Consider the following 25631-nt stretch of genomic DNA (forward strand, 5'->3'; position numbering starts at 1 on the left):
GCACAATTGTCAGTCTCTCCACCGTTTCTTTGTGAGAATGATTGTGGCGCAGTGAGATGAGAACCTCCCTTGAGTACCAGAAGGGCCGGGTTCGAATCCCGCTCTGGCCAAAATTTTTTTTTGTTTTTTTTTTCAACTTTTTCAGCTTTTTTCAGCAGACATCCTCAGCGTAAAGGCATCCACACAGCATTTTCGCAGGAAATGCAAATTTTTCTACTGAAGTATTGAGTTCCTCTTGGGACTTCCATACACTTTTTGGCACTTAACTACTTCCACAATTTTCAGCCGATTTTCACCGTTCAAATTTTAAACTATTCTGCTATTTCTGCTAATTCCTGCAATGTCTTTAGGTATTTTCTGCTATTATACTTTTTAAAATATTAAGCTTAATTTCTGCCATTGAAATGAAATTCTCATCCTCTTCTGCTCATTTCAGCACAATTGTCAGTCTTTGTCTTTCTTTGTCAGAAAGATGTTGGCGCAGTGAGATGAGACCCTCTCTTGAGTACCAGAAGGACCAGGTTCGAATCCTGCTCAGTGCAACATTTTTTGCTTGTTTTTTTTCAACTTTTTCAGCTTTTTTCAGCAGATATCTTCAGCCCTTAAGGCATCCACACAGCATTTTCGCAGGAAATGCAAATTTTTCTAGTTTCACCTGATGTTTGAGCGCAGAGTTTCAAGTCTGCGTGTATCATTAGAAAACCAAGACGATCTGGTGAACGAATAATCCAAATAAACCTTTTCTAGGGTGAAAATTGGTTTGAATACACATAATTTCTGTTGGGAGAAGTCATCAGATACAGCATCTACAAGTCTGCCAAAGGAGAATGTTCTTGGGACATTTAGCCTGGTGGCAAGCTTTCAGTGCCACGTGACTTGTCTGCTTCCCAGAGTGTGACCTCGCACTCAGCTTCACGCTCCTCTTTAATTCACTGTGTTTTAATTACCTTACCTATAGGCAGAGGAGCATACTTTCTTTAGTGCTATTGTGCAGTTTGACAGGTTATATTAAGCAGTTTTTGGCACTGCACATTTTAGTTAGGTTTACAGCAGGATTTTTCATCTAAATAGCTGAAAGTTAATACTTTATATATAATAAAGAACTGTACAGTTACATGATTTTAATATAGAAATTGCACAACAAAGATATAAGACTACTCCCACACATGTATATTGTGTTTTTCTTCCTTTTTTCCCATAAGGTGCTTTAATGCACTTTTACTCTGACACTACTTTTTATTTGGATAACAATATATAAATGAAATGCATGATTTAAGTGACATAAAAAAGTTCAGCCAAAACAAAACAAGCAAATGAAAAAAAAAATTAAACTTTGGTACAAAAGATTAATATAAAAACTTAAAGGCATTCATGTAGAATAGGACTCGGTGCTCAAATGTATTACATAAGCATGCAAAAATCAAAACTAATTTAAATATTTTTTCTCAGTGTTTCCGAAAACAAGCTCATAAGTATGTTATCGAACAGTTAAAGTGAAACTTGAGATGTAAGAAGTCACAACACTGCACACCACCTAATCCTCCTGTGTTAATTGGCTTACAGCTAACACCTGTCAGCTCCATCTGTTTTTCTGTGAAAAGAACTCTCGGGAGCCACAGCTTGTAACGGGGAACTCGAAAACAAATCACTTCGCACACAGACAAGGCAGAAACTTCACGTCTGTGCTGCAGAATGCATGTGGCAGGCACGGAGAAGTGGCAACAGAAAGGATTAGTTGCTGATTACTATTCTGAGCAACTCTGCTTCACACGGGTTACTTTTGTAAGCTACAGATGCCAGTGCTAGGTGTGATTTGAACACAGCAGCCATACAGGAACAGGCAGAAGCCAGCATGGATCTGTCACCAGGTGTTTACGCCTTTCCCACAGCAGCCCCATTGTCAAATACAGGTAGTTGTCTGGGTTCTAACCCCATAGGCTTAAGAAGTGCGCATGTCTGCTCCCCTGTCTTACATGACTGCCTGTCTGCCGGGAGCTTCTTAGTCCTGCTGAATTAGTGAACAGACCACACTTGGAGGGGTTTAAACCAACAGCAGACATGAGCTTTACCATCGAGGAGAAGGGCAGGCCGAACACCCAGGAGTACAGGGTGTATTTCAGTAAGCACAGCTCTTTGAATGAACTAGTTTGACTGTTTGTGGGAAATAATTCCTTCATGGATTCTGTATAGTGTAATAGCTGCTTGCATAACATGTAGCAGTATATTACAGGAGCACTACTGTTAAGTAGATGTAAAGATCCCATATTATTTATTTGAATAGGGAGATGAAACTGTGTAATTCTTTTCATAGAAAACTCTGAGGGCAAATACATCTCTCCCTTTCACGATGTACCCATCTATGCAAATGAAGCAGAGGTGAGCATCATGTGTGGCTGTTAGTCTTTTGGGATATTAGAGAAGAACTTATATCATTGAAAACCTGCTGATTGTGCCGTATTTTGCCTTGTAGGTTAATTTATTCACATTTCTTAAATACATATGTCCTTATTTTGACTATTTAGACAAATCACTGAATAGATAACAAAAACTGTGGTAGCTGCTGGGTTTCTCTTGAAACTCCTTAGGCATATGTGCAATGATCTGTATCCTACCTTAGATAACGATTATGCCAGTCTATAAGTAGCACAATAAGCCACTAGGAGAATTCATCATCAGGTACGACAGTAACAAGGCTATGTCTCTTACCATTTTTAGAATATTTTTCATGCCATTGTTGAAGTTCCAAGGTGGACAAATGCAAAGATGGAGGTACATAACATATCTTGCAAAAATATGTATTTGTTGCTTTCTAAGATCCCTCCCATATTTGTGGTAATGTAGTGACTACAATCTAAGTCATTGCTTCTTTCTATTTTTATTTTTGTACTTAATGTCTTTGTTTCACAGATTGCCACTAAAGATCCTCTCAATCCACTGAAGCAAGACGTGAAGAAGGGCAATCTTCGTTATGTAGCAAATGTGTTTCCCCATAAAGGTTATATCTGGAATTATGGAGCTATACCGCAGGCGAGTCCCACTCAGATGATATATGTACAGCAGGAAACTAGGCCATGTCTCTGTTCAGTTAACCCCATACACTTCTCCTTAACAGACATGGGAAGACCCCAACCACAAGGACAGCGACACAGGATGCTGCGGAGACAATGATCCCATCGATATATGTGACATAGGAAATAAGGTACTGGAACAAGTCTGGCTGAAGAGACTTACTGAAATGGTGCTTTTTGCAGCTTTTTCAAAACAGTATCTTTAATCCTCAGGTGTGCTCTCGAGGAGAAGTAATCAAAGTGAAGGTTTTGGGAACTCTGGCTTTGATCGATGAGGGTGAAACAGACTGGAAGGTCATAGTGATCAATACTGAGGACCCAGAAGCTGGCAGTTTTAACAGTAGGGATAACTTAAAAATTAAAGTTGTTTATGTTGCTGGAAAATACGCGAAGACTGTGCAAGCTTTTTGGAATTAATTTTTTTTTTCATTTTCTCCATTTCATGCAGATATTGATGATGTGAGGCGACTTAAGCCCGGCTACCTGGAGGCAACTGTTGATTGGTTTAAAAGATACAAAGTACCAGATGGGAAACCTGAAAATCAGTTTGCTTTTAACGGAGAGTTCAAGGACCGGGTACAGCGTTCAGCATTTTAGTCTAGGTCTTGGTTTGACATCAGACTACACTTCTGATAGTATATTTTTAGCTATACTGAATCTGTCGCAATACATACATGATTACATTTTCAGTTTAGAGACATATAGCTGGGGATGTTGCTTTGATTTTGTAGTTCTTTTGTATTCTCCAGGACTTTGCCGTTGAAACAGTGAAGAGCACACATGAGTTTTGGAAGGCACTGATTTCTAAGATGACCAATGCCGGCGAGTTAAACTGGTAAACAAGTTGATTAATTTGAAAAAAAAAATGCTTTGTGCAAATATAAAGCTCAGCAACATTATGTGACAGATACTATTAGAGGCACTTCCTGCCCTAATTTTCTCCAGCCAATGATTGTGCATTGCATAGATGATAGAGCAGGAAGACAACAGAATATAATGTACAGTGTTGTGAAACAGCATTTGGCCCCCTTCCTGATTTGTTCGTCAAACAAACTTTAATTTGAGTCAAACCGAGGGAATGCAAAATGCATTAAACAATTTCATTTATTAACAGGAATATGCTACCCAATCTATATAAGAAACAAGGGAGTGGGCAAATACTTTTTCACCGCACTGTAGCTGCTTTGGTAATGTGTTTCTTGGAGCAAATAAAACACTAAGTAAACACTGTAAATATGTGCACTTTTTGGGGGGTGAGAAAGACATGCGTATAGGCAGAAAATTGCTCTATTTAAAAAAGTCTTCCTTTCTTTGATTAGCATGAACACCAGCGTTTCAGATAGTCCGTTCTGCTGCTCTGCTGGGGATGCCGAGGCAGTAGTTAAATCTGTAAGTCCATTTTATTTTTAAATTCATGTTAGCATTCATACCTTCCTATTTGATTAGTGAAGAAACTAGAAACAGAGAAATGCTAAAGGCAGTTTCTTTCATTTCACTCCAGCTGCTCTCTATAAGAGTAATGTTTTTGAGATCAAAAAGAAACCAGCATCTAATGGCTTCCTGTAAAACAGAAAATAGGCCCTGAGAACTTGGCAGCATTTAATTAGTCTATTAATGACATGCACATGTATTCCTCGTGAACTTTAAAGGTGATTAGTTAAGCAAATAAATATATCACCATTTAATCACGCTTACAGGCATGTGCTTTTGGAGCTGAAGAACCTATTCCAAGTTCAGGTGGGTGTTTATAGATATTTGCAGCAACTCTGTTTTGTTGCCTCATGGAACTTAAATCTTATGTTTTACTTTTTTTCAGTTGACAAATGGTTCTACTATGACAAGTGAGAAGGTAAAGCCTGGGTGGAAACAGGAAATATGTGAAGCCTTCCCATATCCCTCCTTCCTTGATTCCTGTGGATTTGATGTGTCTTGCTTATTTCATATAACATTTACTTGCCTGGTTGTTCAACCTTCATTGGCTGATGTGGTTATTTTTTAATCCAGATCACATGAAAGCTCTCATTATTTTTTGTCATTTAACTTTAATGCAATTTGATTTTACTTTGAAAAATAAACACTATATTAAACCATTTACCTGTGTTTATCAAAAGAATGTGACTCTAAAGTGGATAACAGCATTTGTTAAGACAGACAGAAAGAAACTTCTTTAATATTTGATAAAAGGCATATAAACCCATTTCTCTACAGTCTTACATTCAATAATTCATTGGGTTATATGACAATATTGACAATTCTACTACATGATGTATGTACTGTTCCTAAGATGTAATAGCTGTTTAAGATTATAAATGACTTCCTATTAAAGCCTTTAGCTGTGAGTGAAAAGGTCTCATGCTGTTTTTTTCTGCAGCCTGCAATTAAACAGTCACTTCAATAAGAACTGAAGGCATTTACAGTGTGGTTAGAAACTATACTTGCAAATAAAGGGTGCTCTAAACGGTCAAGTAATAGAGGCCCTAGCGCATAATGTATGTGTAACTTAAATCAGATATGGTGAAACACTAAATATAGTTTATATAATATTATAATATGGTCAAGATATTCAAAGACTACCTCTAGCTGTGTCCTGCTTTTGCTAGAACAAGTGCATATCTAAACCCGGGAGCTCTTGCACCCCAAATGAGAAGCATACCCCTTAAAAATGAGCAATGCAACAGATATCACCTTATTGTGAAAGTCTGCAAAACGTTTTTCGTTTTTAAGCCCTGCTTTGGGTTCTTTGAACATACTCCAGGACGAAAGGCTAGAGTTTTATTGAGCTATAAATTATTCATTGAGACTGGAGCAAAGCAGACTTTACAAGCACAGTATTTATGGGTAGAGTCTTACTTGTAAAGTCTTACTTTATGAGTAAAGGAACAAGCTGCAACAGCTGCCAAATAAAGGTATAAGAGTATAAATACAATAATTTCTTCTCAATTCAGTATAAGTATAGAACAGAACAAAGTGAAAGTACTGACAAAAACTTCTGAAATTTTAAGAATAGTAACCTTTTCACAGCGCAGGACACATTAATAGCACATTTTGCTTTCAACACCATCAGGCCGACCCTCCTGGGTGATAAGTTAGCAGCGATGCAGGTGGATGCTTCTCTGGTGTCCTGGATTGTTGATTACCTGACAGGAAGACCACAATATGTACGTCTCCCACAGTGTGTGTCTGACAAGGTGATTAGCAACACAGGGGCACCACAGGGGACTGTCCTCTCCCCCTTCCTCTTCACCCTCTACACCACAGACTTCAGCCACTGCACAGAGACCTGCCATCTTCAGAAGTTTTCTGATGACTCTGCGGTGGTTGGATGCATCAGCAGGGATGATGAGACAGAGTACCGGGCTGTGGTCGACTCCTTTGTCACGTGGTGTGAGCAGAATCATCTGCAGCTCAACGTGGCAAAGACCAAGGAACTGATCGTGGACTTCAGGAAGACCAGGAAACACTTGACCCCTGTTTCAATCCAGGGGGTCAGTGTTGACATTGTGGAGGACTATAAATACCTTGGAGTACACATTGACAATAAACTGGACTGGGCTAAAAACACCACAGCACTTTACAGGAAGGGCCAGAGTCGTCTCTATTTTTTGAGGCGACTGAGGTCCTTCAACATCTGCCAGAAAATGCTGAGGATTTTCTATGAGTCTGTTGTGGCCAGTGCGATCCTCTATGCTGTTGCATGCTGGGGGAGCAGGCTGAGGGTCGCAGATGCCAACAGACTTAATAAACTGATCCGTAAGGCCAGCAATGTTGTGGGGATGGAGCTGGACTCCCTCAAGGTGGTGTCGGAGAGGCGGATGCTGTCCAAGATAAAGACAATGTTGGATAACACCTCCCACCCACTCCATGACATGTTGGTCAGTCACAGGAGCTCGTTCAGTGAGAGACTGAGATTACCGAAAAGCACCACTGAACGACACAGGAAATCATTCCTGCCTGTGGCCATCTCCCTGTACAACGCATCCACTTAACACACTGTTTGCTGCTACAACTACACATGTTTCTTTTCCAAATATTTATTTATAAGTGACTTATGTATGTATGTATGTATGTATATATATGTATATATTGTACTATTCTTAGTTAGCGTATTGTCTGTCTTGTCTTAATGTTGGTTTAAAATGGAGCACTGTAACAAAAAATAATTTCCCCCAGGGATCAATAAAGTATTCTGATTCTGATTCTGATTCTGATTTTGCAGCATCGGTTGCGTCTGGTCGACGGGAGGGGGCACCAATGCAAGTCATGCGATAAACTCTAAAGCACGAGGAAGAAGAGGAGGCCCCTGATTGACTGTTTCCAAGGAGACCAGCGATACTACCGAGAACTGTCAGCTTGTCAGTGCTGCAGGTAAGCGAGCTAAACTCAGAACTCAGAGAGTACTGTCGTTTTTATTTAACAAGTCAATGGGAAACAGCCTGTTCTGGTGTTGCTGTCTCTTATGTTGGGTTTCACTCGCGGTTTTTCGTTTCTTAAACAGTGTCTTGACCCACTTGTGGTCAGATTCTAGAAAGAGCCGGGGCTAACAATGTCAATGCTAACTAGCTGACCAGGGTAATCTTTCACAAGACTTGCCGAAGCAGGAAGCTAAATACTGCGGTGTCCTTTAAAACTGCACCACTGTTTCTGCTTTCGTTTCATGGGGAAACATTAAGTCAGATCTAACAATTAGTCTTTGTAAATATTTCATTAGGTACAGATGGGTAGCATCGCTGCTAGTTGCCTTGCTACACCTGTGGGTGAAGGAGATAACAGTTTGTTATGTCACAGATATGAAAAAACCCTATCGATGCCTCATGTTATGAGCTGTAGACTCATTTCGACCAGTGCCGAAAAGGGATTAGCTGTTGTAAGTGACTTGTTAACCTATAATAATGGTTAAACATATCTCTAATGAATGATATCAAGTAATTTTGAACCAGAAAAATTCCTGTCACATGGTAGAAGCTGCAATCAGCTTTTGGCAAAGTCACTTTATATGATTTTTTTTATTTATCCAGGTAAAAATTCTAATTGACATAAAAAAGTATTTTTCAAGGACAATTTGAACAAGAGGACAGCATAAATTGCTAAAATGCTAACAAAAACAGTTGTATACGGATCTTTTAAGTGGCCAAAAAGGTCTGGATTGAGCACAGTGTAGAACACAGAATAGGTATAATAACTCAAAGTCATAAAGACACTTGCAAAATTTCTTTATTTGATATATATTTCCTTTGTAAATCCTGTTCACTACCAATATAAGCAAAGATATTAGACTTGGCAGACAATCACTTTTTGGCATGGCTCTTACAGACATTATTACTTGCCCAATTTTAGGTATGATGACTCAGTTTGACCAGCCAAAATGGCATCTGTTAGAAAGATATGTTTCTTTGCAAATCAGAAATCCTGCAATAAATACTACTTTGCTTAAACATTGTATTGGGAGTTACTTACATAAATGTTGATGTATGTTTATAAAATTTATTTGATGCCATTATTGATTCTGTGTAGGTCAGAATCCTTATAGACTCCCTTATAACCGCTCCACTAGCATTAGTTGTACATCATTTCTCTGCTATGTGGAAACGTTGCTAAAAGAAATCGATAAGCTTGGAGTCTCCAGTCCACTGTAGATAAACAAATCAAACCCACTATGCTCTTAAGAAAATATGTAAACATTGCATCATAATGCTGGCATCTCTATGCTTTTCATATTTTAATTTGTCTAGTAAACTGCTTTGTTTCTTGTTTTAGGTGCACGCTGTCAGGATGTCATTTTTATTTGACTGGATCTACAGGGGGTTTAGTAGTATTTTACAGTTCTTAGGTGAGTACTGTGTGCTGCTCTGAAATGATGTACCCCATTCTAAGTACTCCCATCCTAAGCTTGGTGCATTTTGTTCAGGCACTGACATGTTACTACAATGATCACAGCATATGCATATATGTCTGTTCCCTAACTTCTCCTACACCAGTTAATCAATCTGGTTGAAGCTTATATAAACTGCCTATAGTAGCAAGATTTCCAACATATAGATAGCTTTGGAAATCAAATCCTTACAAACATGGGCATGCAATTCTTTAAGTGTTCCAGTCTGGGTTAAAAACTCACCACAGCACTATAATCACAAATTCAGGTCGGAAAATGGATCCTACTGTACAGCTCCATTCTCACGTAAACACAGTGGTAAAATCCTGCTTTTTACATTTGAGGCTGCTGTCAAAAATCAAGCCTCTTCTGTCAACTTTGTGCAACCTTGAAACAGTAATACATGCTTTTTTAAACATCACATTTTAATAACTATAATATACTTTTTATTTAAATTAGCCAGGCCTCCAATTGTTCGCCTCCAGCTGGTGCAAAATGTAGCCGCTCGATTTTTTTAAGATCCTTTTATTTGTTTTTAAGTCCCTTAATGGTCGTGCTCTTGTCTGAGCTGTTTCACCCACATGTCCCGTCTCATTCTCTGAGGTCAGCAGACCAGCAAACTCAGAGGTGATAGAGCTGCAGCGCAGCGTGAAGTGGAATAAAATAAGAATTCTTCTGAATCCTTTCAGGTCTTTACAAAAAGAGTGGGAAGCTAGTTTTCCTGGGCCTGGACAATGCCGGTAAAACAACGCTCCTACACATGCTGAAAGATGACAGGCTTGGGCAGCACGTTCCAACACTGCATCCAAGTAAGGGGATACTCAGAGTGCATATTACCCATGTGCTGTTTTTCCAGGTTTTGGATTTTTCTTTATATTAGGCCACAGGTTGTGATCGCGCTGTCTTCTAAAAATACCATGCTCCTAAAACCATGTGATATTGGCCTTGTTATTGTGCTGCTTATACAGTTATTATATGGTAAATAGATAATGGCTGATTTATTTTTAAGATGCAAGTATTTCATTAAAGTGTTGATAGTGTACTGTAGTGTTCCTCAACATATACTTTATTACTTTTATACATTCTCTTATAAAGGTGTCACCTGTCATATAGACTGTCTTATGTGTTGTGTAATAGTAAAAAATTGTCTTTATTAGTTAAGCGATTGACACCTTTAAGCCTTATCTTTGCATAAAGTGACCCCGCCTATTACTTTATAGCTGGCAGTCTTCCCACCCTGCTGTATGTCACCATCATTGGGGCTCCTTTAATTTGTGGCCTCAAAGTTGCGATTAGTCTAACATCATCTTTTAGCAGTGCAGGTCTCTGCATGTCATTGACATTCCTCTGTCTGTGCATCTCAAATTTTCTCATGTGCGAAAACATCTCAGGTGTATTTTCTTTCACACAAAGCTTCTGAAGAGCTAACAATCGGTGGCATGACATTTACTACGTTTGATCTCGGAGGACATGTACAAGGTGAGATCTATTTCCATTTTTGCTGGCAGTGAGACGCTATTGAATTTTTTGTATCTATTTTGTTTGTGTTATTTATTTAAGTTATTTAGCACAGGATAGCAACAACACTACATTTCTGTGGGCTTAGAGCATCTGATTGATTCTCAAACCTTTAGCATATGTGTTCACATCGCCCCATTCATTTGGTTTTAATGTTTATTAAATACAGAAAGGAGAGGAAACGGGTTTACTAGATCACAAAATACACTTCTACTATTGTAAGTTGAAAAGTTGAAGATTAGTGACTGCTGCCTATGTTATCTTCAACGGTAGCACCTCCTGTCATCAGAAACATGTATAACCAAACTGACAGGTTGACAAATCAGTGCACATGGCTGCCACATGATGTCTCTGTAGACCCCCGTCACACTGATCTGTTGTTTTTCTTCAATTTGATATTTTTAGCGCATGCATTCACGCTTGAATGCTGAGTGATCTGATTCATTGTACGCATGTCAACAGAAAATCTAAAGGCAGGATGTATTGTAATTAGAATTTGTACCAGTGCTATTAAAAATAAAGATAGAGAAAACTAACCCTCTATAGTTTCATTTGAAAATCATTATCCAAATGATCTAAATCCGTTGGTAAGACAAAACCCATATTTGATTTGTACAGTCAAATTAAAATGCTATTTCCACATCTGTCCATTGCTGTCTAATTAGACTTTAAAATTAGATAAGTAACACTGTTTATCAGTGCTATTAGTAGCAAGCAGCTTAAACTTGACTTGAGGCGTAATTAGCCATATTAGCTGAAAATAGTTAATCTGTATTTGTGTGTATTTAGATGTGAGGATGTGTAAACTACCGCTTCTCTACAGGAGAAAGGACATAATTATATTTTCAAAGGTTTATAGTTAGACTGCTGCATTTCAGAGACTCATGTTGAGTTGTTGCAATCGCAGCTAATTCACAGCCGTTTTCCCTTCTTTATAGCACGAAGAGTTTGGAAGAACTACCTGCCAGCTGTGAATGGAGTCGTCTTTCTTGTAGACTGTGCAGATCATGACAGACTCACAGAATCCAAGACTGAACTTGATGTAAGGTTAAACATTGCTGTTACAAACGGTTTCCACCACACAGGACTGTTTTTGTGTGTTAGCAATGGATTGCTGGTTAGTTTGTCTCTCTTTTATTTTTTCTAGGCTCTCCTTGCAGATGAGACCATAGTCAATGTACCAGTGTTGGTGTTAGGTAATAAAATTGACCGCCCCGAAGCTATCAGCGAAGGAGGACTTAGAGGAGCTTTTGCTCTTGATGGCCAAGTTACCGGGAAGGTAGGCATGTCTTGAGGATTCTTTCTTAATTCACAGAAATATGCAGGAGCACATATGATCGTCATTCTAATTGATCCTTGTTGTAACTGACAGGGAAATGTGTTGCTGAAGGAGCTGAATGCTCGACCCCTGGAGATTTTCATGTGCAGCGTGTTGAAAAAACAAGGCTATGGGGAAGGTTTCAGATGGTTATCACAGTATATCGACTGACAAAGAGATGAGCTTAACCAAAAAGGATGTAGAAGTTTGATCCTTAGTGAGTGTCAGCCCATCCAAATTTCAGGTCTTACTACTAAGAATATTTTAATTCCTAAATCCACATGAACTGTCCTAAATGTGTTATTAATTTGAAAGACAATTGAGTTGCATGAAATATAAATTAGGTTGCGTTATACCAGATTACAGCCATGCATTATGCAGTAATGCACGGTTCAGTGTTGCATTACTTCTGTGTTTATCTTGGAATTTAGTAGTGAGCGAGTGATGAAACAGAAGGGCTCAAGGGGATCGTGAGGGGCTAGCTAATTGCGTTAAGACGGTCTAGTTTAGATTTTCAGATTCTTGTAGATAAATAAGAAACTACAGAAGATATTTTTTAGTTCGTTTTGTCTGTTAGTGCACAGCCTTAGCATTTAAAACATAAAGCCAAAGATGTATGCTAATGACTTGGGATTAACAGGCCCAGATGTTGGGACTTCAACAAAAAAACATCTTCAATGCTGAGTGCTGAGCCAAAATAACATAAAAATCTCATTTTTGGTCATCAAGAAAGGTGAAAATTGTTAAATGAAAAGATGATGGCATACACTGAGTGAAATTAGACATCATGTTGATAAGTGTGCTGTGATTAATGTGCTGCTTGCTTTCGGCATCTTAATGAAGCTGGCTTGTTGGTTTTTGTGAAATCAACCTGTACGCGTAGAGATCTGGGTTGAAGGCAGCTAATTTGACAGGAGGACCGACTTATTTATGGGCCGTCCAGTATAGAATTGAAAGATAAAAAAGCTGTCCTTTGCTTTATTATATTACAAAGACTGTAAGAAAAAAACCATCCCTCATAGAATATAGGTCAGACTAGGAAAGAATATATGTATTTTTGAGTCTTTTCATCTTCGTCTTAACCAGCACCCACTAAAAGAGTGTCTCATCTCTCTGCTCAGTATTTCCTCATGGTCTTACTTGAATCAAGCATAGAAAAAAGTCCAAGTTAAAGCAGCAATATTTGAATAAGAGACTGAAAAAAGGGTTTTATTTATTTATTTATTCATTCATTGTATCTAGAGCCTGAGATATAAATTAAATTCAATAACTACCCAGGTTCAAGTGTTGCAGGTACTTTATGACTGTCTGAAAAGATACAAGAGTGCACATGCAAACGTTTACATGCTTAACTACACAAATTAATCTGATCTTATTCAGCATACTTGAAATTTAAGTTTGCTTTTGATTCATTTTTTTGTTTTTTTTTCTTAGTCGATGCATGAAAATATTTTATTGATTTTTATTAATTAATTTTTTACAACGCACTGTATACATTTATATCCTCATTACGAGAAACATGAAGTACAAAAACAGGAAGAGAGGCATGTGATCTTTGCACCATATTTTCAGCAGCCCTTGTTTACAGTTTAGATATGTGGTTTATTAATATGTGAAGGAATATTTACAACCCAGATTAAAAGATGTGTATAAAAACAGACTTCATACAGGGAGTCTCGTTTGTTTACTAAAATGTAGCATGCGTGTTAACAAACTGCTTTTCCTTTCAACAGCGTTGTGTACCACTTACCGAACACATGTAAATTATGTATAATACTGATGTAAATGCTTGTACAGTTACTGCCCTTGAAAAAAACACTATGAAGGACTTATTTGTAACTGTATAGTACTGGATTTGATATTTTCAGCAGTTATCAGTGAATATAGGTTCATGTTAAATAACATCACCCACACAGAACGATGTGAAAGTTTGATCTACTTAATAAGCAGTTGACATGTAATAAAACCTGCTTTTTATAGACCAAACTGGCCCTGTCTCTTTGATTGATTCTTTTCCCACTGGTTTTCACATGCTAGTATTCCTTTTTCAGGTGGAATTGCTATAAATATGGATTTTTGGAGCCAGGATTTAACTTTTAATTTAATGCCACTGGGAAACCTGATCTTTCCAGATGGAATACAATTACAAAACAGAATTATTAATATAGTTATTACAAGAAGTAATAAACCTCCTTTCCAAACTGTAATGATTAAAAAAACATTATTTCACTAATAAAATAAGAATGGGGATAGAATCGCAAGACTCGGGACTGCTGCTACAGATGGTTGCTAAATATTCATTTTGTGTGTGTGTCTAAGTTATCAGCCAAAATGAAGCCCCAAGCTGGTAATCTTGGAGTAATTTTTGATTCAGACCTGTCATTAAATACCCCAAGCAACTCAAGCAGATGCAGTCATGGTTTTTTTTTTTCAGCCGAAGCACATCACGGAAATTTTCCTTTCACTCATCGACGTGTAGCAAGGCTTTAATGCTTTTATCTCCAGGCTTAATTATGGTGATGCACCCCGTAATATCAGCAGACTGCAGCTATTTCAGAGCGCTGCCAGACTTCTAATACTCTCCAAGAGAAGTGACCACATTAACTCAATTCTTTTGGCCATTCACTGGTTGTCACTTTTCTGAGAAATTACTTTGAATTTTTTAGTCCTGGCTTTGAAATCGCTGCACGTTTGACGCTTGCATTTAGATTCGTCAGACCCTATTCACAACAAAGTGGTTTGATCCAAGGATTTTAACTGAGCAGGATTGCTAAGTAATGAAGTTCAGATCCATTCATTCCCAATTGCGTAATCCGTTTGACCTCAAACAGTGCCGTCTTAAACATTTATCATTCATTTAGCAGCCAGCTGCTGTAATTTGTTCTTCTAGCATGAGGTGGGACCCAAATATGTCTGTAAATATTCCCAGGCTGCATGATGACATTGGTTTTTGTCAATGCCTTGTTAAACATGATTAAATGTACTGACAGCTTTAGCATGCCTTAGCTGTGACAGCCTTCTGTGTTTCATGCACTATTTTGGGGAAAGTTGATAAGAACATAGTTCTATTCATGTTTACACAACCAGCTCATGATTTAGTATAAGCAGAAATGGCTGTGTGTGGCAGGCTAAGTTTCAGGTTATTTTCTCCCAGTATAATGAGGACAGTTAATTTAGCTTTATCTTATACAGTAATTTCCCCACAGGCACCTGAGCACAGTTTTCTTTGCATGTCTTGCAGGATCATCTAAAAATACTCACAATCAAATATAGTGAAAGACAGCGTGTGACTCGGTGCCACCGTCACTACGATTCCTAACACATCCGTCTCTAAGTGGTCATTTTAATCTGTGATATACTGTGTAAGAATAAAAGTCAACATACGACTTGGCTCCATTGCCTTTATTAGTAAAGTGCTCAGCCAAGAATTAAATTCTTATTTACTAACATGCAATACTAAAAACAAACAAATGTGTGGCCTATCGATAGCAAGAATGAAGACATGGCAACAATATTTTCATAGAAAAAAAAAATACAGTGTAAATTCAAGTATACACACAGAACTTCAAGTAATGCACACTTCCTTTTAGAAACACAAAATACAGTATTTCAAGTTGCAAAGAAAACAAATATCTGTGTCACATTCTTTGACATGATTTCAGAGTCAGCAGAGGACAGCGACTAGTGGTTTCTACTGTGGGTGACGTTTGGGTCATTAAAGTACATTCTTAAGGTTTTCAATAATCCATCTGGGAATAAAGGTACTATATATAGTTCTGTGCATCCACTTAAATAGTAAAACATGTACAATTTAAAAACTGCTTTGACCTTCACAAAAATAGTTTGAAACCATAGTGACCTGAAATCCTCTAAGCTTCTGTCACAGTTGATTCACTTGATTTATATACATAATCAGTTTGGAAATACATAACTACATTGTGCTGAGCTGCTTCGAAGGAAAAGTTTGACATTTTGGAAAGCAAACTTAAAAAGCATTAAATAGGCAAGTTGGAGATCAGAATTACTGTGAAATTGTTTAGCCATCCGAGGCAGAGGAAACAAGCTGTGGGCACAGCTGACATAGTGAACTTATTTACATAACCAATGATAGAATATTAGCGTTTATCACATTCATGACTATCTTCTGGCAAATGTAAATCCAGTATTTACTCTGCTTTAGTAACTGTGTGATTTTGATCTACCAACTCCTAAGGGAAATATCTGGTCCTTTAGCTGCTAAATGCTCCAAGTAATTATCACATTTTCATTTGTAGACAAAGTGGGAAAAAGAAAATGATGTGTCAGACTGTTTCTTCCCCTAGCGCTTTTTAAAATAAGGTTCAAACAAACTTGATATAAATGTTAACTTTTTTGGTCTTGTGATGTACTGGAGACCCCTTTAGATGGCTGGGATTGAGTCCAGCTCCCTGCTAGGCTATTAGGATGAATGTTAAATGTTTGGCTGTTTCTTTTTCTATACAGAAAGATCAAAGCAACTGTCTTCCCCTGGTCTTTATTCCTGTGATAATGAGCTTCTCATCTAACCTCTGCAAAAAAAACCATAAATAAGCTTATTTCCCAAAATGTCAAACTGTTTGTTTAATGATCTCTAGTCATTCCAGTGGGACAACAACTCTAATACTCAAGCAACAGTTTACACAATACAAAATTACTGGTAATCTCTATATGCATAGATGGCGCTTGAACAAGATAGGAATTCTGATGGACTTCAGCTACCAATGGTGCAGTAGTCAGTGGGTCCTGGTTTTCAGGACAGCAAAACAAACCAAAAAAGCTCTGTTGCTCAAAAAACAGAGAATAGAATGAAGCAATTACACATATCTAAGACAAAAAAAAAAACTGGTCATCGTTTCATCACTGGACCTGCCAAGCACTACACATCCCACCAGGACAATCCCGTACCTCCCGAGCACGAACCCCATAATTTTTAGCTTTTAGGAGAGAGCCGTCTCTGTAGATTTTCAGGCCAGCAGCCATGCTCTCCATATAGGGGTCACACAGTTCTACCAGATGTATCCTCCATCATCTGCCTCACCTTCCTCCTCTTCCTCCTCTTCTGCCTCCTCCCCGTTGTCCTCCGCCTCCTTCTCCTCCTCATCTTCCCATCCCACTCCACTTCCAAAATCTCCAGAATATCCCATCACTTCATCTGTAAAAAGTGGATCAGATCAACTTAATTTCAGAAAGAAATTAAAAAAACAAGAACCACACAGACACGATAACACAAACAGGACTTATTTCCTGAAATAAGAACAATATTTTATGTCACTAAAGCTTTGATTTTTACTCTCTTGCATACACGAACACAGACAGCTGGAGACTTGATGGCCGAGTAGTCATTCCTGTTATATGTCTCTGAAGTCTGCCGCCTGGGGCATATTCACAATTGGTGCATTGTAATGTAAAGTCTCTCTGGGTAAGTCTGCATGATCACAGAAAATTGGCAAGCATGCAGACACATCAAGGACACTAAAGCTCTCCATCTGATGATGAAACATCACTCAGACCAAAGCAGAACCTAGTGGACTCATGTATATGGAAATTATATTCAAGGCCTTACTGTAGGCTTAGTTAAAACCATTTTAGCTATAGTTTTAGAATCTATTAATTGCCACATAAATAACCAGTCATAAATGTTTGGAGTGCACCTGTCTATCTTATTGGCTTATTGTGTTTTACTTTAAAAGCATAACAAATAATCAGTATAATCTGGAGTAGGGGAAAGATAAAAAAAATCATCTGTAGACATGCAAAACAAGTTTGAAAGCACATTTGCTTCTGCGTACAACACTGGAGCTACACAGAATCACCATCATAGAGCTCAGTCCTGATGATCTGGCCCAAATGCCATATTTTAGTCACTGCTTGGTCTGCCAAATAGAATGAGAGAAAATGTTGCTTCTAGTCCTCAGTTGCAGCAGAAATCACTCCACTCTTTTACTACGGCATGATTAAGATGGTAAATAAGACTCTCCATACAATGCATATATATCATATTTTCACTCAATAAAAAGAACTGATGAACACCCCCGCCTGCCAGGATTCAAATATGCTCCTACCATATTTGTTGTTAATAGATTGAATACCAGTGATACATGACCCTTATAAGATAGTGTAGTGATAAACAATTCGCCTGTCCAAACTTTTTCATGCGTCAAGCAGAAACTGTTGTATCTTTGGTTCAGTACACATAAATCTGCATTTTCTTTATTTTTCTTATCAAACCTATCCAAGAGATTTGTTCTAATACTCTGGACAGTGTTCTGGTCCAGCCAATTGACCTGTATTTTTCTGCAGGAAGAGCTGTTTTCCATTAGTGCTGAATTGCCTGTTTTCTTGTCGGTAGCTGATTTTGTTTGGATTTTGACTTTTGATCAAACAAAACAAGCAGTACTGACTGTATCTTGGATACTATTTTTCTTCCTCTGACACAAAACTAATAATTTGGTACAGCTCTTCTGACTCTAAAATCCACAAAGGGATTGAATGAGCGAAGCAATTAATTCCTGCACTGCAGAAAATGTAAAAACTTCTCAAGTTTGCAAGTGAGAGCTCAGAGCGTGTAAAAACAAATGGAAAACTATAGAAATGTAAGGAGAAAATTACAACCTGTCTAATCTTAAATATGAAAAGTGAAATTTCAAGTTTACCAATAATAAAAAGAGATAAAATAAAAATGGCTTGAGAAATCTATTTGAATAAAGCTGATTTTCATTAGAAACTGCCTAAAATCATCTTACTTGCGATAAGTACCTAACTTTAAGGATTTAAACAAAACACGACTTCAAGAGATGGAGATTGAAAGTATTTGTTTGCCATCCTCTTACCACAGTTGGGGTTGCCATGGATTCTGGTGCCCATCATCTCTCCACCGTGCTGGTCCGCGCACCAGCACTCCCCTCGGCTCTGGTCGCACTGCACTTTCCTGTAGTAGCCGTCCTCATCGCAGCTGGGAATGTACATCCCTGCAAAGACCCACACATACAAACACGCAGCCATTTCTTGAATATTGATACCCTGAGCACACACACAGCTGCCTGATACTGATGCTGGAAATGAGTGCAGCAAACGAGAATGCCAGCACGCTTTAGTGAACCTGTGATAAGACCATCAGTTAGGATAGAGAGGCAGCTTTTTGGCAGAGAATGCCATGGAGACAGTGAAAACTTTCCCTGTTTGTTTTACACAAACACACATATGTTTGGTGGATACGATTTGGTGATGTGGTGTGTTTCCTTCTATTGCCAGAGTGGCATATAAAAATATAGTGACAGCCTCTGTGACAGAGCTCCACTGTTTCAGCATCCCTCAGGACACTTGTCAAACCCAAAGCAAAGCTCTCTAACAAGCTCCAACCCTCCCCACCCCAATTCTGTGAAAAAAAAAACCAATCACAATAAGTAAGACGAGTGGGCTTCAGGGATTGGAGAACCAATCTCTAGGTCTGGAGCTGAAGAAAGAAAAGCCGCTGTGTTGTACAGTATGTTGAGCACGCAGTATGTAGAGCCTGTGTCGTGGTGTTTCTTGCTGGGCCAGACGGCCTTGCTCTGTGTCAGCCTTGCTCTCTCCCAAAGCCAAGTGCTGCCCCCTAATCCCCCCCCCCCCCCCCCCCAGCCTGATTAGGGCCTAATCCTAGCCGTGTGCTTGTGAACTCTTTAATGAGCCTTCTACAGCTTCTTGCCTGCTGCTTCCAGTGCTTTGTTACATAAGTTCACCAAGAGACTCAAAGCCAATCTGAGGGCACACACCAGCTTGATGGCTGAGCTGTATGTCTTTGAAAGGATCTGAGTTAAAAGAGCAACAAGATCCTGCTCAACATATGTTCCTATGCAAGCGTAGTGGTTAAAAACCTTCAAATATATATTTAACAGCACAGTATTGTAATGAAAAATGTATTTACCCGGCTTCTTTTTGGCTGCCTCCTGCACTTGGATCCGCTCCAGCTCAGCAAGGCATGGCGGCTCTGTGAGAATCAAATGAGAAAAGTGATGACAGACAATACCTAAAAGTATTCTGCCTAAACTTTATCTGAATCAATGCTCTTCATAATTACACTTTTTGTCCATATCGATTTGCGTAAGAAGTCTTATATTTCATTCCCTTGAGGATGATCGATTGTCAAGAACTTGCCTGAAAGAACATATGGATGTAGCCCAAGAGTGACAAGAAAGCAAGCTGAACCTCAAGAACAGACAGAAATGGAAACAAAGAAGAAGACACTTTGTATTGACCCCCAATCCGATAAACCTTTCTCTGTACTTCTTCACAGAGTTGCTCTTGTGTTTGCACAAAACTAGGTGCATTATTAGATCTTCTTTACTCTATTATCAAGTCACACCGCAAGGAGAAAATATATAAATGTGCTGTGCTTTTAAAAAACAGCTTAAAGAGTAATATATTGCAGGTTAAACACTTGATCGATGGGTCAATCAGCCTGCAAATGAGTGTAGTCCCAGAAAAATCCTGTTGCTTAGTAAAGGTCAGATGGGGCACGTGTGGGTAGCTGAAGGTAAGGTTATGTGTGAGATAGCATCTATGAAGATCCTCAAGCTCCGAAAAATTTTCTGAGCACACCACCTCATTAATGTCAAACTCTTTTAACCCAGTTTGACCTCAAGCTGGCCAGGCAAGAAAATTAATGCATATTTACTTATATTAATAAGTGGAATTTTAACAAAAATGTCTCCGTTTTTCCACGTTAATTGAGTCTACTGTGATTACATGTTCATTAAACCTTACTGATCAGAGCGCAATGGCTCAAAACCAGTACAGACTGTTTGTGACTAAACAGAAATAGTTAAAAAAAACCTTGTCCAGCTCTATAAATAATATCTATGTGTTATTAATTACTACTGTAGTATAAAGAAGATTGTACTTTACAAACCCATATGGAAAAGATATATATAAATCTTATAAAGTTTGTATCTGTCTTGTGTGAAACTTGTATGAAAAGCATATAAGAGTGAAAACAGATATAAGATCCCTTGAAAAATTACATAAATGAAACTTGTATGTTTTGGATACTTACTAAAACAATATATGAAAGTAATGAGAAAGTGGCCACTTTCATGAGTAAATCATATAAGTTTTTACTATTTCTTTTCCATATGGGAAATAAACATAATGATGTATTCAGTAAGGCTTGAAATGATTAATTGAGGGTTCATTCCCATGAACCCTGTAGAGAATAAAATCAGATCTTTTTACAACAACACGACTCACCCCCTGCTGGCCAATTAAAGAAAATACAGATGTCTATCTTTTAGATACAGTCTGTATTTTATGGTAGTGACCAGCAGTGAGAGATACTGACAGCTAAAGAAGGCTTTTGAGGTTAAACCAAGTGAGGAATACATTTTCTTTAACAAGGTAGAGAGACAAAACTCATTTGTGGGCAAGCTTTAGGGAGGCATGAAGAATTACCTTCAATTGGTCAAAGACAGAAACACCACATGACAAAAACAGTCCCAAATTGGACAGCAGGAGATATGCCAATCATGATGGGGAGTTTTGTTTTCTTAGATCCGTCTACAGTTTAGTGATGAATAAACAGATTCAAACACATCTTATAAACTGACAAAGTCTAAAGTGAAGAGGACCTTGTGCTTTAAAGTATGTAGATGAAGTTAAAGAACACCATGTTAAATGTTATTGTTTTTTAAGTGCAAAAATATTCAAACTCTGGATTAAGAAAAGCTCTTTGCTTTCCCCCACTACAACATGCTAAGTGTGTCTGTTTTTAGCAGAACACTCTGTAGAGTATTTCCCAGAATAATGTTGGCCATGAGTGTGGATGTGAGTGTGAATGACTCTTTTCCTCTGTTGGCACAGTGATGAACTAGAAACCTGTTCACGGTGTATGCCACCTCTCGCCCAATGTCACAGATTGATGATACATTTATTTTACCACCTTCCAATATGTGGCCACATTTCAATGTGTTAATCCTTAATCCTTGACTTAGAATATCATGCTGTTTTTTAACAGATTTTGTGTATCACACTTCATAGCATTCATGAGCAGCCCGTTTCATCACTTCAGTGCATACCCAGTGTTTCCTTTGATTAACCTAGCTTTTATTTCACCCGTTTAGAGCTTTGACTCAAAATAGACTCCGCTCTCTGTGCTTCTTCAGAGAAAATCAATCCGCTCACTTTCTCTCCAGAAGCAGAGGCACCACTCTGCTGTAGAGACCTTCCCATCCTTGTAGCTGTCACAGGAGTTGAAGAAGGGTCGGATGCAGACCTCATACTTGTCCAGGTTAATAGCCGCCAGCTCAGCGTGGTCAAGATACAGATCGTTGTTGGTGTCCAGCTTCGAGAACATCCAGCCGATGGAGTCCTTGCAGCTGGCCACCAGGCTCTTGTCCAGTGCTGTTGGTTATTAAAGCATTTTACTTTGATTTCTTTCTGTCTGCACAATTGAGTCGTAAGTTTGGAGGATGCAGAGAATAAAGCTGTTTCGTGCGTTTCTAACCTGAAGCGGTGCCAGCTCCAGGCTTGCCAGAGTTGTTCTGCTTCGCATTTCCATGAAGGAGTTGGAACCAGTCTCTCAGACGGTCACCCAGGTCTGCCAGGTCCTGCCCAGTGCAGCTCTCTGAAGGAGGAAAAAGGAAATTCCTACATTCAAAATCCTGGCAGACACTTAACAGCAACCTGAGTCACTTTCCCTAAAGGCAAGCACAGACTCAGTACTGCTTTATAATGCCCCTACAGTGAACAGAACTAAAGGGACAGATTTTCCTCACAGTAGAGTGGTTGTTGAGCTGTACAGCTGGGTTTTCACACTGTGATTTATTTAAGTGCGTGATGTGCTAATCAAAGAAAACATTATTTCGCAATTAACTCTGTGGCCGCAAATTGCTGCTATCCAACAGAAATCCACTCTCAGTAGCTAAGCACTCACTCAAGACTACAGACGAAAAGCAGGAGTAACATTTCATTCGTTGGATCAATCGGCATTTTCACATGCTCAAGAATCTAGACAATCAATACTGTTTGGCTGCAATCATAGATAGTGTACACTCTAAATAATTAAATAGTACATGATTGAAAGACCAGTTTAACCACAGGGTTGGGGGGGGGGGGGGGGGATTTCAGCTAACAGTAATCTCTGAAATTGGTGAGTATTGATGCCAAATATTGAGCAAGCATCGGGCTGAGCTGTTCTGCGAGGCCTATCCATAAAGAAGAATGCGTGTGTGGCCAACAGTGCATCATAACTTTCCTTTTTTGAATTATTGACTCACGAAGATTGACAGCGATGATGCTGGCTCCCAAAATTGAAATGCACAAACACGAAGGAGGTGAAGAAAAGACACTTGCCGTGCTTTGTGTCAGCATTCGTTATGGAAACGGAGGCTGTGGAGCAAGGGCAAAATCCGGAGCACATGACGCTCAGGTCTTTGCCTGTGAGGCAAGCCTGCTGCTCCAGCTTGCACTGTAAGGAGAGAAACAGACAGACAGAGCGAGAGAGGAGGATGCAGTTAAAATATTTATGGGGGTGACCGCAGGAAAAGAGATTGGTCATTCAGATGAGACACTGCACTTAGAGAAACACAGCAAAATTGAGTTGTCATTTTTTTGCTGTCTTCTCATGCAAGGTCAAAATTAAAAACTATACATAAATCAATAAAGTTTCCTGGCACTGGCCAGTATACAGTGATGCGCTCAAAGCGACGTCAGTCATTAATCACTTGGCCACATTGTGCCTTTGCACTCATCCTCCTGCTAACAGTGATGAATTGTGCTGCCCTGCTTCACCCACGTATATGTCAGTGTAGCAGGAAACAGCGCTTGACTGGCCTCATCTCATTATTTAAAATGATGTCACGTGTTTTTGGTAATAAAGCAAAAACAAATAAAGCAATTATGTTGAGTGGGTGCTTTTACCTCTGAAGCGTAGTTATGTCCATCAGAGCCACACACAGGTGAGGAGGCTGCCACAGGACAAGGCTTGCAGCTGCCTTCGTGCACCTCCATCTGCCCTGACTGTTTGCCTCTGAAATCCAACGCAAAAAAATAATATATCAGAGGTATCCGTCCATTTCTGACTCTAAGAACACAAGTTGGGAGTAGCCACAGCTCACTAACCGAGTAGTTGGAGCTAAATGTTAGCATGGCACGCTAACATTCTGAGGATCAAATTAAAGTCTTTCTAGAAATCTCACCATCTTGAAACAAATCTGAGCACTTTTTGGGGCAGATATTATAAAGCATTATCTAAATCTACTTTAATTTCATTGGTCAGGACATAAAAATGCACATACACAGAATCAGCAAGCACATCAGATAAAAGAAACATCTTCATGTTTGTCCAAAAGTAAGGCATTAAAAAGTCTTTTCCCTCACTCTGGAAGTAGTGATCTGGGGCAATTCTCTCGGTTCCAATTCTGGATTGTTTGACTGCCATGTTGCTCTTAGAAAATCTTACAGCTGAAGCTGATGCCATTACTTTCACAGCTATTCACTTTTTAGTCAATCATAAACTATCACCGAAGACTAGCAGTTTTGAGGTGAATTCCAGATGTCTGTTTAAAATCCAATATTTCTATATAGTAGCCAATACTTTTCTTTCAGACACACAAAATATAAACAGATTTTTTTTTAAAATGTTTTAAGTCTGGTTATTTATTTACTCATTTATCCTCTACTGGACTGCTGGGACCAGCTGGTTGTTGTATTTGTGGCTTTATAACAAGAGTGCCCCCTGGTGGGCAAACTCATAACAAGGTTGAAGGGTGTTTCTTCTTCTGATTTATCGGCTGCTACAAATGCATATAAAAAAGATCAGCAAAGAGGCAGTAGTGGCCAATAAGTTAGTCAGCCTCTACTGTATGATACTTTATCTATCATATAATTACAGCTAAACTAAAAGTTAAGTAGCTTTAAACTCAAAGTATGGCTTCTTCATAGTATTTCACTGGAGGTATTTACTTTTTGAACAAAACATTTCAAGCAACTACATTTTTATCTGATTTAGGTGCTTGATGAAAATTGGAAAAGGATTGCCAGCAACCGCAGATTCCTCTTCCTCAGGTCTTATTTCTATTAAGTTTGAATGCATTTAAACTTCCTTGGACAACAGAGTCTTCACAGTGTGTGAAATGTAATGTAGCAGCAACTGCTGCTGAATGCATTAGGTGGAATTTCTCAAAGTTGTGAGCAACACAAAACAAATTCCATTCCAGAAAGCTCAGGGGCAAACTTCTGAGATCCTTGTTAAAAGAAACAGAAAATTTTCTGTATAGCTACATGTTATAAATCTGAAAGAGTGAGTGAATATGTTTTCTAATTTGGATGAATTGGCCCTATAATATTTGCCGGCTTGTACAGGTCAAACACATAGCTACAAATCTTCTGTAACAAGCTGTTTTCATTACAACTCTGTCTCATTTAATACATCCTGCAAGCTACAAAACACCACAAGGCGCTTTTGATTATAACTGCTAGAAAGTCATAATGTGCCTGTTAATATTTGGATGCACCGTTCATGAAATCCCCCTCGGTTGCTTTGCCCTCACACATTGATTGACTTCATGTTTGGCGGGCACAAGCACAGGGCCTGCTGTACGACTTCTGCGGCTGCTACTTAATGATGCTAGGACGGTTTAGTGCGGTTGCGTTCCTGCTTATTACCCATTATTCGACACAGTCTCTCTCGTCTCTGGAGTGACTCTGTAAATGAAGCACTTTATTGAAAAAGATAAATGCCTGTCGCTGCAGATAGACTTTGCAGGTAGTAATAATTCACTCCATTAATTCTTTTCAGCCTCCAACTCTGCTCATTTGTTTTTCAGAGAAAGTGGAATGAATGGGTGAGAGAACAGATAAATGCTTC

At 38.8% G+C, this 25631-nt stretch overlaps 3 protein-coding genes across 4 annotated transcripts in view; 2 read left to right on the top strand and 1 right to left on the bottom strand.

Moving 5' to 3' along the window:
• The first annotated feature begins 2040 nt into the window (after nucleotides 1-2040).
• On the top strand, nucleotides 2041-4913 carry ppa1a (inorganic pyrophosphatase 1a). Its single transcript, XM_085360833.1, has 11 exons — nucleotides 2041-2119; nucleotides 2312-2376; nucleotides 2716-2769; nucleotides 2908-3027; nucleotides 3113-3199; nucleotides 3282-3408; nucleotides 3517-3644; nucleotides 3818-3903; nucleotides 4388-4457; nucleotides 4766-4805; nucleotides 4885-4913. Exons 1-11 carry the CDS (start codon nucleotides 2059-2061, stop codon nucleotides 4911-4913), a joined length of 867 nt encoding a protein of 288 aa, XP_085216959.1. The 5' UTR covers nucleotides 2041-2058.
• A 2479-nt stretch (nucleotides 4914-7392) lies between these two features.
• sar1aa (secretion associated, Ras related GTPase 1Aa) lies at nucleotides 7393-11944 on the top strand. The gene is made up of 7 exons (XM_085360834.1): nucleotides 7393-7433; nucleotides 8823-8895; nucleotides 9627-9746; nucleotides 10351-10416; nucleotides 11394-11497; nucleotides 11603-11734; nucleotides 11828-11944. Exons 2-7 carry the CDS (start codon nucleotides 8838-8840, stop codon nucleotides 11942-11944), a joined length of 597 nt encoding a protein of 198 aa, XP_085216960.1. The 5' UTR covers nucleotides 7393-7433; nucleotides 8823-8837.
• A 4853-nt stretch (nucleotides 11945-16797) lies between these two features.
• LOC146626835 (testican-2) overlaps nucleotides 16798-25631 on the bottom strand; it is a 46792-nt gene continuing 37958 nt past the window's right edge. For both annotated transcript variants that reach the window (XM_085360835.1, XM_085360836.1), the window contains 7 exons: nucleotides 23684-23792; nucleotides 23117-23231; nucleotides 22269-22388; nucleotides 21947-22165; nucleotides 19695-19757; nucleotides 18622-18759; nucleotides 16798-16943 (listed from right to left, as the gene is read on the bottom strand). In XM_085360835.1, coding sequence (XP_085216961.1) covers nucleotides 16798-16943; nucleotides 18622-18759; nucleotides 19695-19757; nucleotides 21947-22165; nucleotides 22269-22388; nucleotides 23117-23231; nucleotides 23684-23792 — 910 coding nt within the window. The remainder of the gene's footprint in view (nucleotides 16944-18621; nucleotides 18760-19694; nucleotides 19758-21946; nucleotides 22166-22268; nucleotides 22389-23116; nucleotides 23232-23683; nucleotides 23793-25631) is intronic.

Source organism: Diplotaxodon limnothrissa, linkage group LG8 (assembly GCF_057381915.1).
Source record: "Diplotaxodon limnothrissa isolate DT_005_m linkage group LG8, D_limnothrissa_male_GT1.1, whole genome shotgun sequence".
Lineage (NCBI taxonomy): Eukaryota > Metazoa > Chordata > Actinopteri > Cichliformes > Cichlidae > Diplotaxodon > Diplotaxodon limnothrissa.